Source organism: Coturnix japonica, chromosome 1 (assembly GCF_001577835.2).
Source record: "Coturnix japonica isolate 7356 chromosome 1, Coturnix japonica 2.1, whole genome shotgun sequence".
Classification (NCBI taxonomy): Eukaryota; Metazoa; Chordata; class Aves; order Galliformes; family Phasianidae; genus Coturnix; species Coturnix japonica.
In genome coordinates, this window is record NC_029516.1 from 5,618,023 (window position 1) to 5,635,402 (window position 17,380).

At 40.9% G+C, this 17,380-nt stretch overlaps 1 protein-coding gene across 2 annotated transcripts; it reads left to right on the forward strand.

Moving 5' to 3' along the window:
• The first annotated feature begins 1,628 nt into the window (after positions 1–1,628).
• On the forward strand, positions 1,629–17,219 carry SEC61A2 (SEC61 translocon subunit alpha 2). 2 transcript variants are annotated; one of them, XM_015870065.2, is made up of 12 exons: positions 1,629–1,754; positions 3,392–3,459; positions 7,405–7,470; positions 9,450–9,528; positions 10,566–10,697; positions 11,306–11,415; positions 11,986–12,139; positions 13,006–13,166; positions 14,521–14,718; positions 14,949–15,140; positions 15,292–15,368; positions 16,117–17,219. In XM_015870065.2, the coding sequence occupies exons 1-12, from the start codon at positions 1,748–1,750 to the stop codon at positions 16,301–16,303; spliced, it is 1,431 nt and encodes a 476-aa protein (XP_015725551.1). In that variant the 5' UTR covers positions 1,629–1,747; the 3' UTR covers positions 16,304–17,219. The 2 variants fall into 2 exon arrangements, with proteins under 2 accessions (XP_015725551.1, XP_015725475.1); XM_015869989.2 differs by lacking the exon at positions 1,629–1,754 and adding an exon at positions 2,111–2,129.
• The last annotated feature ends 161 nt before the right edge of the window (positions 17,220–17,380 follow it).

Sequence of the window (17,380 nt, forward strand, 5' to 3'; positions counted from 1 at the left end):
GAACAAACGGCTTTTATTTGCAGTGGAAAAACGTGACTGAAACAGGCTATAGAAGAAATAAGTGAAATAAATTGAAGTAAATGACAGAGGAAGATCATCATCTGAGCTTTATGAAAGAGCTCAAATAGATACAGGTGTTAAAGCCACATGAAGTTGCCAAAACGCAGACAGCAGACAAAAGCTTTTTGTGGCACATCTCAGAAATGTTGTGAGAAAATGGATTTGTTTGCAAATTGGTGTATGTTTATTTTAAAATAACTATTGTTTATTACCTTCCAATAGAGCTATTAGCTAAGAGAAAGTGAGTGATAAACTGAGGTGGAGGAGTAGACTATGGTCAAGTATTAAAGTTATGGTCTCCTACTTGTTAATTTGAAACCTTTCTTATAAAGTATCCTTTAAAGGTTACTTTATTCCTTCACTTGGAGTAGTGCAGACCTTGGAAGTGTGTACAGTTCAACAATAACGTTTGAGTCATCTTTCAGTTGCATGGTCAAGGTTGTTTCTACGTGAAAGGAAAACCTTTACAAATGGAAAAACTAATTGTAACTCAGAATCAGAGTTAGAAAAGTCAGAGAAGAAGCCTAAACACCACAGACAGCAGAAAGCACAAGGGTACGTTGTGATTCCACTGTGCCAATTTGAAGGCTTTGAGCAGCCTGGTCTAATGAAGGCATCTCTACCCAAGTGAGTTGGACTCGATGATCTCAAGAGATCCCTTCCAACCCTTACAGTTCTGTGATTCTGTGATCTGTGAGGATCCTTCCACCTCAACTCATTCTATTGATGGCAGGTGCATGGCTTTGGAGAACCTCTGCTCCAACAACACAGCAAGGTGAGCAGGAAGAGAGACAGCAACGCTGGATAGTGATCAGCTGAGCCTTTACATGCAAGGAATGACCACAAAACTCCCCCTTCTGCTCACTGCTTCTCCTCATACCCAGCTTCTCCCTCTAACTACAGTACTTCTCCTTTCCCTACAGATGTGGGGACTCGGTGTCTAGTTAGAAGTGTTTAAGATGTGTTGAAGAGCCGTTTGGATGTGGTGCTATGATTTACAGAATCACAGAATGACCCGGGTTGGAAGGGACCTCAAGGATCATGTAGTTCTGACCCCCCTGCGTAGCAGGGCCACCAAACATACGCCTTTACTAGATCAGGTTGCCCAGGGCCCTGTCCAACCTGGTCTTGAACACCTCCAAGGACGGGGCATCCACAACCTCCCTGGGCAGCCTGTTCCAGGGCCTAACCACTCTCCTAGTGAAGAACTTCCCCCTAACATCCAACCTAAATCTTCCCTCTTTTAACTTAAAACCATTTCCCCGTGTCCTGCTATTGTCAGCCCTTTCCAAGAGTTTACTCCCCTCCTGGGTGTAAGTTCCCTTCAGGTATTGAAAGGCTGCAATGAGGTCACCCCACAACCTTCTCCAAGCTGAACAAACCCAACTCCCTCAGCCTGTCCTCATAGGGGAGGTGCTCCAGCCCCCTGATCATCTTCGTGTCCCTCCTCTGGACCCTTTCCAAAATCTCCATGTCTTTTTTGTACTGAGGGCTCCATAGAAATGAAGGATTTGGCTGTAAGGTTGGGCTCCCTGAGGCAGCACTAACTCGGCTCAAGGCAGAACCGGGGCCGGAGCGACGCCTGCGCGGGGCCCTGCGCGCCGCGTCATGTGACGGCGGCGGAGGGAACGCGGTGGGGGAGGGAAGCGGCGCTGACAGCGGTGAGGCAGCGGCCGGCCCCGCCGCCATGGGCAGTGAGTACGGCCGGGGCCAGGGCAGGGAGCGGGGAGGCCGGTCACCTCACAGCTTAGCGGCGGGTCGTGCCCCTCTTCTCACATCCGAGGGTCCGGGCTGGTTATTGTGGGGCACTGGGGGCGGTCGGTACGGGAGGAGCCGGGCCCTGCGGTGTGTGAAGGGCTGATGGCTGTGGAGAGCCGCTCGTAACGGGCTGCGAGCGCTGCGTGAGGTTTGGTAGGGAAAACTACCTGCCTGTGCTGTGGGTTATTGGGGTTTTCATATAGCGAAGAGCTCGCTGTGCTGCGTTATGAACAGAGAGACTGCGAAGGGAGTTGTAACAAAAAGTTAAATCCCACAAACTTCGGTCGGAATATGTGCTGTAACAATTTAAGGTTTGTAAAGATACCTCAATGATTTTTTTTTCCCCTGTGATGAGCGAGATAGATATGTAAAGCTATTAGTTCTCAGGTAGGTGCATTGTGATGTCTGCATCCATTGCTTCTGTGCTTGACAGGCAGGCTGCTACTGGGTCATGTATGTTTAGATGGGATACGATTTAGTTAGGGAGAAGAACTCATTGAGAGCAGCTCTGTGGACGTGGGCTTGGGGTTCAGGTGGATGAAAAGTTGGACATGAGCCAGCTGTGTGCTCTTGCAGCCCTGAAGGCCAACTGTAACCTGGGCTTCAGCAGAAGAGAGGTGGCATCAAGGAGAGGGGATGGTCCCCCTTTATTCTACCCTTGTGAGGCCCCACCTGCAGTACTGCATCCAGGTCTGGAGCTCAGGAAAGGTGTGGAGCTTTTGGAGCAGGTCCATAGGAGGGGGACAGAGATGCTCAGGGGGCTGGAGTGCCTCTCCAGTGAATCACAGAATCACAGAATGACCCGGGTTGGAAGGGACCTCAAGGATCATGTAGTTCCAACCCCCCTGCCTGGCAGGGCCACCAAATATAAGCCTTTACTAGATCAGGTTGCTCAGGGTCCTGTCCAACCTGGTCTTGAACACCTCCAAGGACGGGGCATCCACAACCTCCCTGCGCAGCCTGTTCCAGGGCCTAACCACTCTCCTAGTGAAGAAGTGAAGAATGGCTGTGGAAACTTGTGTTGTTCTACTTGGGGAAGGCTTAGGGGAGACCTGGCAGCCTTCTAGTAGATAAAGGGAGCTTATAGCAGAAGGGAGATCAACATTTTATATAGTCTGGTTGTGATAGGACTAAGAGGAATGGTTTTAAACTAGAAGAGGAGAGATTTAGTTTAGATGCTGGGGTAAAAACTTTCACTCAGAGGTGAGGCACTGGCTTAGGGTTGCCCAAAGAAGTTGTGGATGTCCCATCCCTGGAGGCGTGCAGGGCTTGACTGGATGGAGCCCTGGGCAGCCTGATCTGGTGGGTGGCAACCCTGCCTGTGGCAGGGGGTTAAAACTAGATGATCCTTCCAAGTTAAGTCATTTATGATTCACGTTCATTTTTCATTTGCTTCAAGAAATGGGCATTACTTCTTACATGTTTAGTTAGCGAGCATTGATGAAGTAATTCACCTGAGGTGTTCATACACTTTAATTTTTTTCCTTAGAAGTTACATGAAGTATGAAGTTTTATAAATGCTACAAATTCATTAAAATATTTTCTTCTTTTTTGTTCATTTCTTCCACAACAGTTAAATTTTTAGAAGTTATTAAGCCATTCTGTGCAGTTTTACCCGAAATCCAGAAACCAGAAAGAAAGGTGAGTACCACATTGTTTTTTACTTTAATTTGTTCTCAGATAAGAGAATGCATTCAACTCCACACCCCAATACACATGCAGATAGTGGGCCCTAAGATAGGGCATATCCTTTGGAAGAAAGGAAGCCCACATTAAGGTAAAAGATTATCATCATAATAAATTCTTAACAGTCTTCTGACAGATTAAATTCTTCTATGTGCTAACAGTACTAACTCATTTTGCTTTTTAAATGTCTTATCTCTAGACTGACTTTATTGTATTCAGTTCTCTACAACTACATCTATTTTAACATACTAGAACAGAATTTTCAAGCATTTTTTTCCTGTGGATTTCTTTGCCTCAAAATATTTTCTCCTCCTATGGCCATTTTTCCATTTCTTGAGGTAGGAAGGTGATTTGTGAGTAGGTTCAAATAACCTTCTACCTGTGACACTTGTCTTTATTCTGAGATTAATGAAATGAGCTCATTTACATCTTATTCTATCCCTGTAGCCCTAGAACCCATTTCTATGCCTGTTTTCTAGATCAAAATTAGTTAATTTCTGTACATAGGAAGAGCCTGTTCCTGTCAAATAATAATAATGACAATAAGCTTTTTTTACTAATACTCAAGCGGCCATGTATCACCTAGGTGACAAAGGTTCTAATTAGAGTAGCAAGTTTTTGGAATTTTCATGCCAGCAACACCAGAAAATATTAGATAAGAGGCAAATATTGATTTTTATTGTTAGAAAGAAGTGCAGAACTGTGAGCATGATACCATCCGGGAGAATATTCTCACACCATAGAGAGATTCCTGAGGGTTTGGGCTGGATCTTCAGGCAAGTGATATCAATCAAAGGCCTCTTGAGTCTCCAGAGCCAGACCTTGTGCTAAGATCAGGATGCACCTGATTGAGTGGGAGATAACCCACTGTGTTTCTGCAGCTTTCAACTTCAGTGCAATCTTCTCATGCTTGTTTATGGCATATTTTTGATGAGTTTGTTACATTCTTCTGTCCCATTTCTTCTAGTGAAGTGGAGTCGATGAGAAAGCTAAGACAAATCTACAGATGCTGAGGTTTCTGTAAAGCTCAGCAACAGTTGTCATTTTCTCTTGGTTTCTTTCTCTTTCTGAGAAAAGAAAGGGTAGGGAGAGAGACTTGGTTTGTCAGTGTCCTCCATCAGCTGGTGAAGGATGCCTGGAGCATCCTTCTTATTCTCGTCCTTGCTACTTGAGTCACTTTGTCTCTTTCACTATCTAGGTCACTGGCTGAGCAATGATAGTCTGTTGCCAGCTTGGTACAAATTTGAAGTGAAGGATATACTTGGGAATGTCCTTCCTAGACTGAAGAGTCTTTTGACCATTTTACATAATGTTTCTTGCTTGTGCAGAGTCTATGAAGTGACAGGTCATTCTGATTAACAAGTCTTTTTTATTTATTGTTTTCTTGCAAGCTGTCACTGGCAGGCATCATTAGTAATTATTTAGTGGGCTGGTTAGGCTGGAGCAAGAAACAAATATAACAAAGTAGAAAAAAATCTCTAAGCTTAATGTTCTGTGATTGTTGACTGTTCAGAGAACACAAAGTTTTCATTCAGGTGGGCTCTTGTTGAAGCTTTTCCCATTATTTTTGATGAAGGAAATGGGCTTTTTCTGTCACGGTGCTTTTGTCGTTTGGCAGTGTTGGTTGACAGAAGCGAGTGCTACTTTTTTCTAGTTGTTATGTTTGTTCATGCTACGTGCACAGATTTCTCAGATACTTCACGGACATGGATTAGAACACCGTGTTCAGAACACCAGGATGATGGGGCTCACGGCCATTTATTTTCACGAGCTGTAAGTGAGAAAAATAGCAAAAGAAGAAAATGTCCAGTTGGATCTGATCAGATGGTGAAATGTACTCTTTTTGTGCTTGTTATCGTTTGTGGCTGGAATATTTTGGTACCAGTTGGTATTTTGCTGTTTTTGGCATATGGATTCAAATGCCTCCTTTTTCTTTTCTCTGTTTTTTACTTCTTTGAATCACAGAGGTTGTTCCTTGTGAACCAAGCGTGATTTATTACACCTTATTGCTCTCTATAACTTCCTGGAGGGAAGTTATAGTGAGCTGGGGGTCAGCCTCTTCTCTTGTGTCATTAGTGATAGGATTAGAGGGAATGGTTTCAAGCTGCGGCAAGGGAGATTCAGACTGGACAGTAGGAAATATTACTTCTCATAAAGGGTGGTCAGGCACTGAAATGGACTGCCCAGGAAGGAGGTGGAGGCACCAACCCTGGGGGTGTTCAAGGAACAATTGGATGTTGTGTTGAGGGACATGGTTTAGTGGGAGCTATCGGTAATAGGTGAACGGTTAGACTGGATGATCTTTTAGGTCTTTTCCAACCTTGTTGATTCTGTGATTCTATTATTTGGGCGTTGCAGGATTTCTCTAATGCTCACGTTTGCTTTAGTTGAATTGAGGGCCAGGGTAGTTGAGGAGACTGATACCCCAAAAGCTATCATTAAGCTTTGGGCTGCAGAAACAGTTCCGCTCAAAGTTTTTTAAAGTCTGTACTTTAAATCTGAACAATGGAATTGAAACAGCGCTTGGTAAAGTGGGTCAGCACTTCATAAAACCTAACACAAGACACTGGATTTATTTGCTGCTGTCACTGTTTTTCTTTTTTTAACTTTGTACTGTATGTATTTTTAGCATCTGGCCTCTTTTAGAAGTGAGTCTATATCAGTAAATACATTAAATTACTGGAACTCCTTTGCCTCAAATTAAGTGTATGCCTTCGCTCACAAAGTTGCAGACCTATTCCAAATTTCTTTTGTCTGGGGAGTTTCCTGCTGCCTCAGTTTACAGATTCTTCTTTGTGGGTGTTCAGAGCCTATAAAACTAGTCACTAACCTCTTCTCTTGTTACTTCTCTATAGGCAGCATCATTGGTTGGAAGCAGAAATGTATTACTTACGCTGTATCTGTTTTGTGTGTCAGCTCGTGTCTCCTTTTAGTAACCACTGTGCTCTTGTCTGCCATGGACACACTTATCCCAGTGTCTATGGTCCATGGAGGAGAAATGGGAGTTTGAACATAGCACTGCAATTGAGCTCTCTGGTCTCTTCAAGTGCTTTTCTTTATGTCTCAGGCTTTGAGTAGTTCTCAGTTTCATATTTAAACCTCGTGATTCTTCTTCTGTGGAACTAGTTACAGCATTCTGCCTCAAAGCATGGACTCATATATAGAATCATAGAGTGGTTTGTACGTTGTGACCATGGGAATCTCTTAATAGAAGTATATTAAGTATAGAAAATAGCAGTATATGACTGATGATTATTGTCAATCTTTTAAAAGTAATACCTGATGTACATTGATAGAAACAGGGGAAAAAAGCCTCTAAAATTTGTAGTCTGTGTGAATGGTGAATTTAAGCTTCCTGTAACAACTTTCAAAGAACTTCTTTCTCACTGCTCTGATTTCTTATCCAAAACTTGTGGTTCTTCTGGTTTTTAATCACTTGCAGTTAAATCTCTAATAACTTTGTAGCACTCAAGTAACTTTCATCCCTACTAAACAGTTCTGTCCATCTGTGGAATCCTAGAGATAAAATCACAGCAGATATGTCTTTTTGCATTAGTCTTTCATGTTTGTTCTGATCTGTCCACATTTAGCCATGGTGTTGTTTTTTGCTAAATATTCACTGTGTCAGAATCCTATATATAAAACATGTTCTACTCTCTGAATGTCAGGCACACTGCCAGATCCCATACAAGCTGTCTTTGACTACATAGAAGCCCATGGCTGTCATTCTAAGAAATCTGAAATCATATTAAAAAGAATTTCTGATGAGATGTGTTGCTGTCTGGCTCAATATCTGCACATGTAGTTCCAAATAATACAGCATCTAGTTGTAGTGTGAAGTAGAGTGAAAATACCAAATGCAATTAACTCAGTACTATCTGTCTATAATTGATTCTGTAGATCCAGTTCAGAGAGAAGGTACTATGGACAGCTATCACTCTCTTCATTTTCTTAGTATGCTGTCAGGTATGTATCGATACATTCTGTGTTTCAGAAAGGGTGAGTTCTGTATATAAAATGCTGAAAGTGTGAGAAGTTCTCGTTTCGTGTTGATCTGCTCTGAGTTTTGTGTTTTAATTGTTATTGAATGAAGACTTAGTATCCAAAGTAGTCTTTATTATTCATGGATATGTTTTCAGAAATTAATACATTGTTGCTATGATGTGAGATATACCTGATGGGAACTTACTCCCAGGAGGGGAGTAAACTCTTCAAAAAGGCTGACAATAGCAGGACATGGGGAAATGGTTTTAAGTTAAAAGAGGGAAGATTTAGGTTGGATGTTAGGGGGAAGTTCTTCACTAGGAGAGTGGTTAGGCCCTGGAACAGGCTGCCCAGGGAGGTTGTGGATGCCCCGTCCTTGGAGGTGTTCAAGGCCAGGTTGGACGGGGCCCTGGGCAACCTGATCTAGTAAATGTGTATGTTTGGTGGCCCTGCCAGGCAGGGGGGTTGGAACTACATGATCCTTGAGGTCCCTTCCAACCCAGGTCATTCTGTGATTCTGTGAGATATCCCATGAAATAATGTTACTGAATGCAGGATAAACAGCAAAGCAAATCATTCATTGAGTAGCCTAGACAAGCCAAGCAGTTGTATACATTCTTTACCCTCTGTTCATAGCTAAATTTGAACTTTAGCAGTAATGAGCTTGAACAGAAATGACTATTTTTATCTGATCCCTCTTGAACAAGCTAAAAGATTGCAAAGGTTGTGGGAAAATGTTTGTTCTGTGTTGTTGAGGTTCACATTTAGAAGGGGGTTTTTGAATATATTGATGAGGATACTACCTGTACCCCAATGTCTTTGTAAACATTTATAGTTTCATTCACTTTTAGTTGCAGGGAACCCTAGGAACTATGGTTATAAACGCATAGTATTGTTTGTTGAATATTTAGATACTGCAGAAAATGAAAATCCATGCATTACTTTTTTTATCACTTTTAGACCTTCCAGATCCTTTAAAATGAACCAGACATCTTCAACCTTAGGCATTTTTTGTTCTATTTTATTTATTTATCAACCTGAGCTTACCCACTGCAGTCAGATTCTGTAGCAGCAGTTTAATAATTTGTATGTTTACAACATTGAAGGGCTGTTAAAAGGCCTGAACCTGTTTGTTTTTCAGCAGAGGATGTGGGGAGGATAGAAGAGTGTGGATTTTATTTGTGTTTCTTAGCAGCAAGATATCTGCATGATTAAGCATTTGAATCTGTACAGAAGATGATAGTAGCTAATTGAAATAGGGTGGAGTTTTCAGGAAATAATCTAAAGGATTGCATGGACCTTCTTTTGCATTGAGTTTTAAGCAACTCAAAATCCTTCAGTGCTGACATATGGAACATTGATGGTTTTTTTTTCAGTATAAACTTGGCTAACTTTTACAGTTCCATATAGGGAGCTTTAAAACACATTCCCAGCTGTAGAATTGGAATTTAAAGTCGAGGAGGAAAATATATTTGTTGGAATTTATGCTTCATCTTTAATTTATTCTGCAAAGGAATTTTGCATAGGGCTGTTTAAAATCACAATGAAACAATCCTGCTTTCTTATGTCTTTTCAAAGATATTTGTTCTACTGCAAAAAATGTGGTGAAATAAGTACTGGAAGATCACATATTTCATGTATTTCATAAACAATGGAATATCGTGGTCAGGGGTGCTGTGTTAATCATTTGTGGTATCTGATCTATTTATTTTGTGTTTCTTTCCTTGAATATTTTTCCAGGGCTGATGTACTCTATGACTACTTATGACAGCTATTTACATCTTCATCGGAAGTAATCTGGATAGTCATTTAACACTGTTGTGTAGTCTGGTTTAATTTACAAACAGATAGTTGGAATACATTATACCGAACAGCGTAGCAGTTGAATCATTACAGGTTAAGGTTCTTAGATTGATGTAAGCTCTCTTTGTATATCTGTGTAACACTCTGTGCTTTGGCAGATACCTTTGTTCGGAATCATGTCGTCAGATTCAGCAGATCCTTTCTACTGGATGCGAGTCATTCTTGCATCAAACAGAGGTTAGTAAATAATTTGTTTCTCTTCTTTTTATCAGTATAAACAGACTGCGAGGAAAAATGATTGGGTGTTGAATTCCATAAAGCCCAGGTGTCGTGTTGAAGCACTGTAATTGAATGATACCTGAGATGTATTTCGTCTTAGGAATGGGGCTGCCTTTGACATGCAAATGAGATTCATCTTGATTCTCTACTTCCAGGATGGTTCTGTATCCAACTGCAAAGCAGTGTTTCTGATAATATATGAAACATTGTGTCTTTTCTCCTCTTAGTTATGAAGGAAAATACTTTGTGTGTGTAAGTCTGTTATACCTCGTAACACTTCTGCAGCATTACAGGTAATTGTGTAGGTTGGAAAGCTAAGGACAGAAATTATTAAGCTTACCTTGTACCAAACTCAAAGTAATTTACTGTAGAAAAGACAAATGGAGACCAAACTAATGTATAAAAGAGCTAAACTAATGCTGGAAGTCTAAAGCTTAAGATACATAATGTATCACGTATGACTAAGGGAGGTCACTGTCCTCATCTGTACCTTGGAAAAGTGGCTGGGAGTGAGAGAAGCAGTGGGACCCGGTAATGTGAAGGAATTATTTAGGAAAGGGAAATGTTGTCATACCAGTGAAGATAATCAGACATTGCATTACACCAAGTAGTGGCACAAGTTGTCAGCAGCAGTTTCTGAGCAAATTGCTAATGTATGTGCAGGAAAAGGGGAATAAAGAATGATGCTTCCTGCAGACGAGGAGTCTCTTTGAATTAAATGTGAGGGCAGATAAGCTTCTTGTCTGATTATCTGTTATATACTATTTCTATTTCCTTTGACCTTTCACATGGCCCTATAGGCCATGCTTCCCCTGTCACTGATTCTTCTTGATACTTTGCAAGTCTCTAGTGGCTTAATACTATTTTCTTAACAATATTCATGCTAATTTTAGGATGGAACACTGCTGTGCTATAGGCAAGAGCAGAACTGCTCTGAAGCTTGCTGAGTTGCAAAGAGAGGTGCTTTAATTGCGTTTGTATTTTCTTCCTGGTAGGTACATTGATGGAATTAGGTATCTCTCCCATTGTGACATCTGGTTTGATCATGCAGCTGCTAGCTGGAGCAAAGATCATTGAAGTTGGTGATACGCCGAAAGACAGAGCCTTGTTCAATGGAGCTCAGAAATGTGAGCACTGTTCTGACTCAAGTTATTGAATCACAGAATCACAGAATGACCCGGGTTGGAAGGGACCTCAAGGATCATGTAGTTCCAACCCCCCTGCCTAGCAGGGCCACCAAATATAAGCCTTTACTAGATCAGGTTGCCCATGGCCCCATCCAACCTGGTCTTGAACACCTCCAAGGACAGGGCATCCACAACCTCCCTGGGCAGCCTGTTCCAGGGCCTAACCACTCTCCTAGTGAAGAACTTCCCCCTGACATCCAACCTAAATCTTCCCGCTTTTAACTTAAAACCATTTCCTCGTGTCCTGCTATTGTCAGCCCTTTCCAAGAGTTTACTCCCCTCCTGGGAGTAAGTTCCCTTCAGGTATTGAAAGGCTGCAATGGAGTCACCCCGCAACCTTCTCTTCTCCAGGCTGAACAAGCCCAACTCCCTCAGCCTGTCCTCATAGGGGAGGTGCTCCAGCCCCCTGATCATCTTCGTATATATTGAACATAGTTTTATTCATGGGAAACTGGTCTACTTTAGAGATGCGGAGTGTGAATTTCTTAGATAGGTGAATTCGGGAAATCTTTCATTTTATAAAGGATTTTCTTCTTGTCCTATTGCAGTATTTGGGATGATTATTACCATTGGGCAAGCCATTGTCTATGTTATGACTGGAATGTATGGAGATCCTGCTGAAATGGGTGCTGGCATTTGTCTTCTCATTATAATTCAGGTTTGTAGTGAGCTATTCCTTGTGTAATTAAAACGGGTTAGATGTAATATGGCTGGAAGGGAAAACCTTTCTGTGTCTGCTTACCTTTATTTTAACACTGTGCAGCATCTTTTATATCTGTCTGTCTGCATATGAGAAATAAAGGAGGAGAAAGTTGGGATAATTAATATCATAAATATTTCAGATAGGGAGTGGCTGCTTCATTTCAAATATGGGAATCTTGCAAGCAGTAGCTGCTGTACTCTGTGGTACCGGACTTCTCACTAAAGGCTATAGATTCAGCTTTGAGACATTATCCTGCACAGCAAATCAGTAAATGCATAAATGTAAACACTTAAGAAAAAGGTTTTTACTGTATAATCTGTTTGCTTGCATCAGTGCTGAAAAGTCACAGAGATTATTGCCAGGTGTGATGCACATGCGAGGGGGCAGAAATCTGTATGAATGATACTTAAATGCAAAACTGAATGATCTCTCTCCAACATGATGAAAATACTGAAACGAGATTAATATGTGATTCTGGACTTGATTTATTCTTGTTTCTGCTCAGTTCTGTTTCTTTTCCCACAGCTGTTTGTTGCTGGCTTGATTGTGCTGCTGTTAGATGAGTTGCTACAGAAAGGTTATGGGTTGGGATCTGGTATTTCCCTCTTTATTGCTACCAATATCTGTGAAACCATTGTCTGGAAGGCTTTTAGTCCCACTACCATCAACACTGGCAGAGGTACCTGTGCTATTACAATTAGTTATAATGTGTTTCTATGGATGTATACCATATGTACACTCGATCAGGTGTGTATCAGATGGATTTTGAAAAGATGTGTTAGTGTGTGACAGTTGGCTTCTAAAATCCCATTATCTAACACTGAAGATGAAAGTGTTGCTTTACTCACACGAAGATAAATTTACCTGCATGTTTGCTTTTGTTGATTCAAATTGCAGTAGCTAATACAGGGGATACAGCCCTTTGACTGAAATCTTGATTTCCAAACTGAAATGACCTTCTTTTAGCATGCCTTGAGAAATAGGGGAGTTTAAATTCTGTTTGTATGGGGGAGTTGTTTATGACCCAGCTGTTTCTATGTGGCTATATGGCTGTGGGTCACTGTTCCGATTGGAGCTTCCCAATTACTTTAAGGTTGTTTGACTCTTCAGGGACTGCCATTTCTCAGCCAACGTTTGGTTCTGCTGAAACTGAAAATACAGAGTTAAGATGCATCCCGTGTTTACATCCTGAAGTTAATATTAAAATGCATGTATTTGGAATCCTAAGCCAGGATTTGAGTTAGCTCTTATCCTTACCAGACTGTGAGTTTTTCTGCCTGCTGTGGTTTTTTTACTACTTTTTAAAAGTTATTTTTCCCTTCTTTATTTTTCCTTCTGATCTTCCTCTTACTCCCAGAAAAGACTCAGAGTCTGTGAGTTCAGGCAGCGCACTGCGGTGATACATCTGTAACAGGACGGATGTCATGTTGCATCTTACTTTATACCTGTCACATTGCAAAAATCTTGAAGAAAGATGTGATGGTCTTTTTAAAACTCTTGTTATTAATTGACAGTTTCAAGTTTCTTCTGTTCTGCTTTCTCCAGGAACAGAGTTTGAAGGTGCTGTGATTGCATTGTTTCATCTTCTGGCTACACGAACCGATAAAGTCCGTGCCTTGCGGGAGGCTTTTTACCGACAGAATTTACCCAATCTCATGAATTTGATTGCTACAGTATTTGTATTTGCTGTAGTCATCTATTTTCAGGTAAAATGAGAAATTTCCTCATAGTAGCTCTGATATTGCATTGGTAGAAGTGAATGGACTCTTGGTAGTGTGGTCACTGCAAAATAAATTGCCAAAGTAGAATAAATGAAATATCTGATATTGATATCTTGATCCATAGATAATGGCAGGACAAGGGGAAATGGTTTTAAGTTGAAGGAGGGAAGATTTAGGTTGGATGTCAGGGGGAAGTTCTTTACTATGAGAGTAGTGAGGTGCTGGAACAGGCTGCCCAGAGAGGTTGTGGATGCCCCGTCCCTGGAGGTTCAAGGCCAGGTTAGATGGGGCCTTGGGCAGCCTGGTCTAGTATTAAATTTGGAGGTTGGTGGCTCTGCCTGTGATGGGGGGGGGCGGGCTGGAGCTTCACAATCATGAGGTCCCTTCCAACCTGGGCTGTTCTGTGATTCTGAGTAAGGAGCTCTTTCAATCTGAATAGTGTTTCTTCAGTAACGTACCTGTGTGACAGTGCAGCCGTTAAATGTTATGGACACACATACTTGTACTCAGGCAGTGATGTCATCTCACTTTCCACTAAATGCCATACAAACTATTTGAGTATTTTTACTAAAAATGGATTGTGAAACTGCTATATGGTTCTATCATACAATTAATATACTTGATATTCATAACTGAGTTCAAAAGAGAATGCTGCATTTGGAGAAGAGCTAAAGAACCTTGCTGCTTTGCGGCATGTGTAATACAGATTTGTTCCAGAAAACAACAGTGTAATTAATGTGTGGCTTATTGTTCCCCTTCCCTCCTTGATTTTTCTTTAGATCCTTAGCTAGCGTTTGTCTTTAAACTTGAGTATGTCCTAAAATGTACATTAAAGGAGACCTGCCTATTAGTCTGTGTTGTTTTGTTTGTGTATCTAACGATGCATCTTTAAAGCTGTTCAGACTGCATGGTAGCAAAAACAACTTGAATTCTCTGGTGTTCAAATTTCTTGGGTCTGCTTGGATAGAGCCTGTTGCAAAAAGCAGGACTTAACCAACACGGGAGATCTGCTGATACTTACGAGTTAAAAGCTATTACATAGTTTCATCAAAACAAAAGTTATAAAGTAGTTATAATTTAGAGAAATGTTACTTAGAAACTACTTAGAAATCCTTCTCTGGTGTTTGCTATAGAAAGAATGTAAAACATCCAAGCAGTAACACTTACAAATCCTCAAAATCTGTAGTTCAGTCTGTAGCAAGAAGCCTTGGGGCTTTACTGTCCCGGACTTCTCACTCCTTGTTTATCTAACAAATATCCTCAGGAAGAACTTGTAGACAAACTAGGAAGAATTTCTTTCTCAGAAATAAATTCGATGTATTTGTGTTCTTTCTTGTAGGGCTTTCGTGTTGATTTGCCTATCAAGTCTGCTCGGTACCGAGGGCAGTACAGCAGCTATCCCATCAAGCTCTTCTACACCTCCAACATTCCCATCATTCTGCAGTCTGCCTTAGTTTCAAACCTTTATGTTATTTCCCAGATGCTGTCTGTTCGTTTTAGTGGCAATTTCTTGGTGAACTTATTGGGACAGTGGGCAGTAAGTATCTTAATCACCTTATTAAAAAAAGAATATATGAATATATTTACGTTACTTTATTGTGAAACTCAAGTATTTAACCAGCAGAAGACCGGATTACTTAATTTCTAACAATTGTATGGAAAAGTCTTTTTTGGAATGTTGATGAGGAATTTGTCTACAAATGCAGGATAAGAATGTGAGAGGTCTGTGAGAAGCACCTAATTGTCTGTATTCTTCCCCTTCTGTAGGATGTGAGTGGCGGTGGCCCTGCTCGTTCTTACCCTGTTGGTGGTCTGTGCTACTACTTGTCCCCTCCAGAGTCCATGGGCGCAATATTTGAGGATCCTGTCCACGTAATAGTTTATATAATTTTTATGTTGGGATCCTGCGCTTTTTTCTCGAAGACTTGGATTGAAGTGTCTGGTTCATCAGCAAAAGACGTAGGTGTTCTGATAAATGTGCCTGATGACTGTATTTTCAAACACTGCCTCAGATTTAGAACCGACTGATCCTTCCTGATCAGTTATTACTGTGACTAAGTATCAGACTGTGGAAAAACTGCAGCAATTTCATCAAATTATGTTTCTGCAGGTTGCCAAGCAACTCAAAGAACAGCAAATGGTGATGAGAGGCCACAGGGATACATCAATGGTTCACGAGCTTAACAGGTAAGAATATGCTGACTTTCAGCAGTCCTGCTCTACTGGGCAGTTAAGAGTGCTGGGAAGGTGTCAGCAAGAACAAATGTTCTTGTAAATGTTAGGGGCTTGTTTCTGCTATGAATGTCAAGATATTCTCATTAAGATGCCTTTCTTTGGAATGCAAAAGATGCATATAGGATTAATGAAGAGATTAACTTATAATGTCTTTTGTGTAAGCAGAATAACAAGGGAATTTGGGTTCAATCTCTTCTCTGTTTTTAAAAGGAAGACACCGTCACTTTTACAGTTGTCTAATTTACCATTATTGAGCTGAAACAATGCTGCAAAAGTGGGATTTCGTTCAGTACAAAGCCTGAAGATCTGCATTGCTGGGTAGATTTATGCCTCCGTATTTAAGCCAAATCAGTTGGTCTTAGTCCCGTAGAGGTTAAATAGCATACATATATTTTAAAATAATAATAATAAATTTTTCCCTTGTTAATTAAAATCTTCACGTTCTTTCCTATCAATGAATATTAATTTTAATTTTTATCAATTTCTATTAATATTTAATTTCTATATCGATATATATTTCTATATATTTGATTTCTATGTTGTGCAAACATAGTTTAGAAACTTTTAAGAGTTAATGGTAGAGTCGCAGTTGCAGTGCTGAGCTTGTCTCGGAATATTACAGCTGGCTGTTTTAATAGTAAATGTACTGCTGAACTCTTGTGTGAAACTGCGTGATCATGAATGTATGTTTTGGTTCCAGGTATATCCCTACAGCAGCTGCGTTTGGTGGTTTGTGCATTGGTGCCCTTTCAGTTCTGGCTGACTTTCTAGGAGCCATCGGGTCGGGCACTGGCATTCTGCTTGCGGTCACCATAATTTATCAGTATTTTGAAATCTTTGTAAAAGAACAGGCAGAAGTCGGAGGAGTAGGAGCGTTATTTTTCTAGATGTCCAAATATTTCATGGTTTGTGTGAAAGGGAAACTATTTTGACAACATGAGTCGTTTAGTCCAACAATGCTATTTTCTTTTTACTTGTTTTCAAGTGCTACGTGTCCCATTGCTGTAATGGGCCTTGAGCAATGCCTGCGTGCAGCATCAGTACCAGCTGCCTTAAGAATAAAGTTTACATTATCTTGTTTGAGTATATCTAACGTTGCCTGTAATGCTGGAAACCAATTCATCTACCTTGCTGTTCAGACACTACAGTGAGATGGTAAAGTGTATCAGTTTGGCGCTGGTCAGTATTGTTACAAACAGCATAAAAATGTTAAATTTATTTCCCTGTCCTTAACAGGAAAAAAAAAATAATCTGAGTTCAGAATGCCACGTGGCAGCATTCTTGAAAGAGTTTATTTGTAGGCTGTACCTTAATTTTTTTATACTTTTTTAACTTGTATTTTGCCACTGCTGAACTCAGCACTCCTTCCTCATGGTGGTGTCCCCACCCTGTCACCTGCCCCTTAGCTCCAAGGCTGGACAAGCAAACATTGTACCAGACTGATACCCATCTCACCTGTGAAATGGATTTGTGGTGGATTTGCTGCATTGCAAGGACTGGGGCACATCAGTTTCTTGCCCTGGGCTTCCTGTGAGACAGCACGGTACTGCTGTCATGCTGCCAAGCCAGCCCGGTAGTTTTGTTTTAAACACGTATTTGTGAAAACTGTGCCACTGAAACTTCATGTCCACTTTGCTTTTGTGAGTCTAAAGAACAAAGCCTGGTTCCTAAAGCAGTGTTCATAGAAGGGAAAGGGGGGGGAACGTGAAGTTCCTGCTGAACATTTATTTATGTTGTTGCACTTTACAGTGGCAACGTAACACGTGTAAACATTAGACAATAAACTTATTTAATTAAGCTCTCTCCCGTGTCTTACCTGTGCAAGATCCGTGATTCACATGCAGTAGTTTCTAACATGCTCTGTTAGTGAGGTTGGTCTGGAAGGCTTCTCTCCTGTTTTCCCTTTCTCTTGTAGTATAACTAAGGCTGCTGAAAGCTGATCTGAATTTAAAAGGTGATTTACA

Coding starts and splice junctions, on each gene's coding strand:
- SEC61A2 (XM_015870065.2), top strand. Junction 3,460..7,404: donor TCCAGAAACCAGAAAGAAAG/GTGAGTACCACA, acceptor TTGATTCTGTAG/ATCCAGTTCAGAGAGAAGGT. Junction 14,719..14,948: donor ACTTATTGGGACAGTGGGCA/GTAAGTATCTTA, acceptor CCCCTTCTGTAG/GATGTGAGTGGCGGTGGCCC.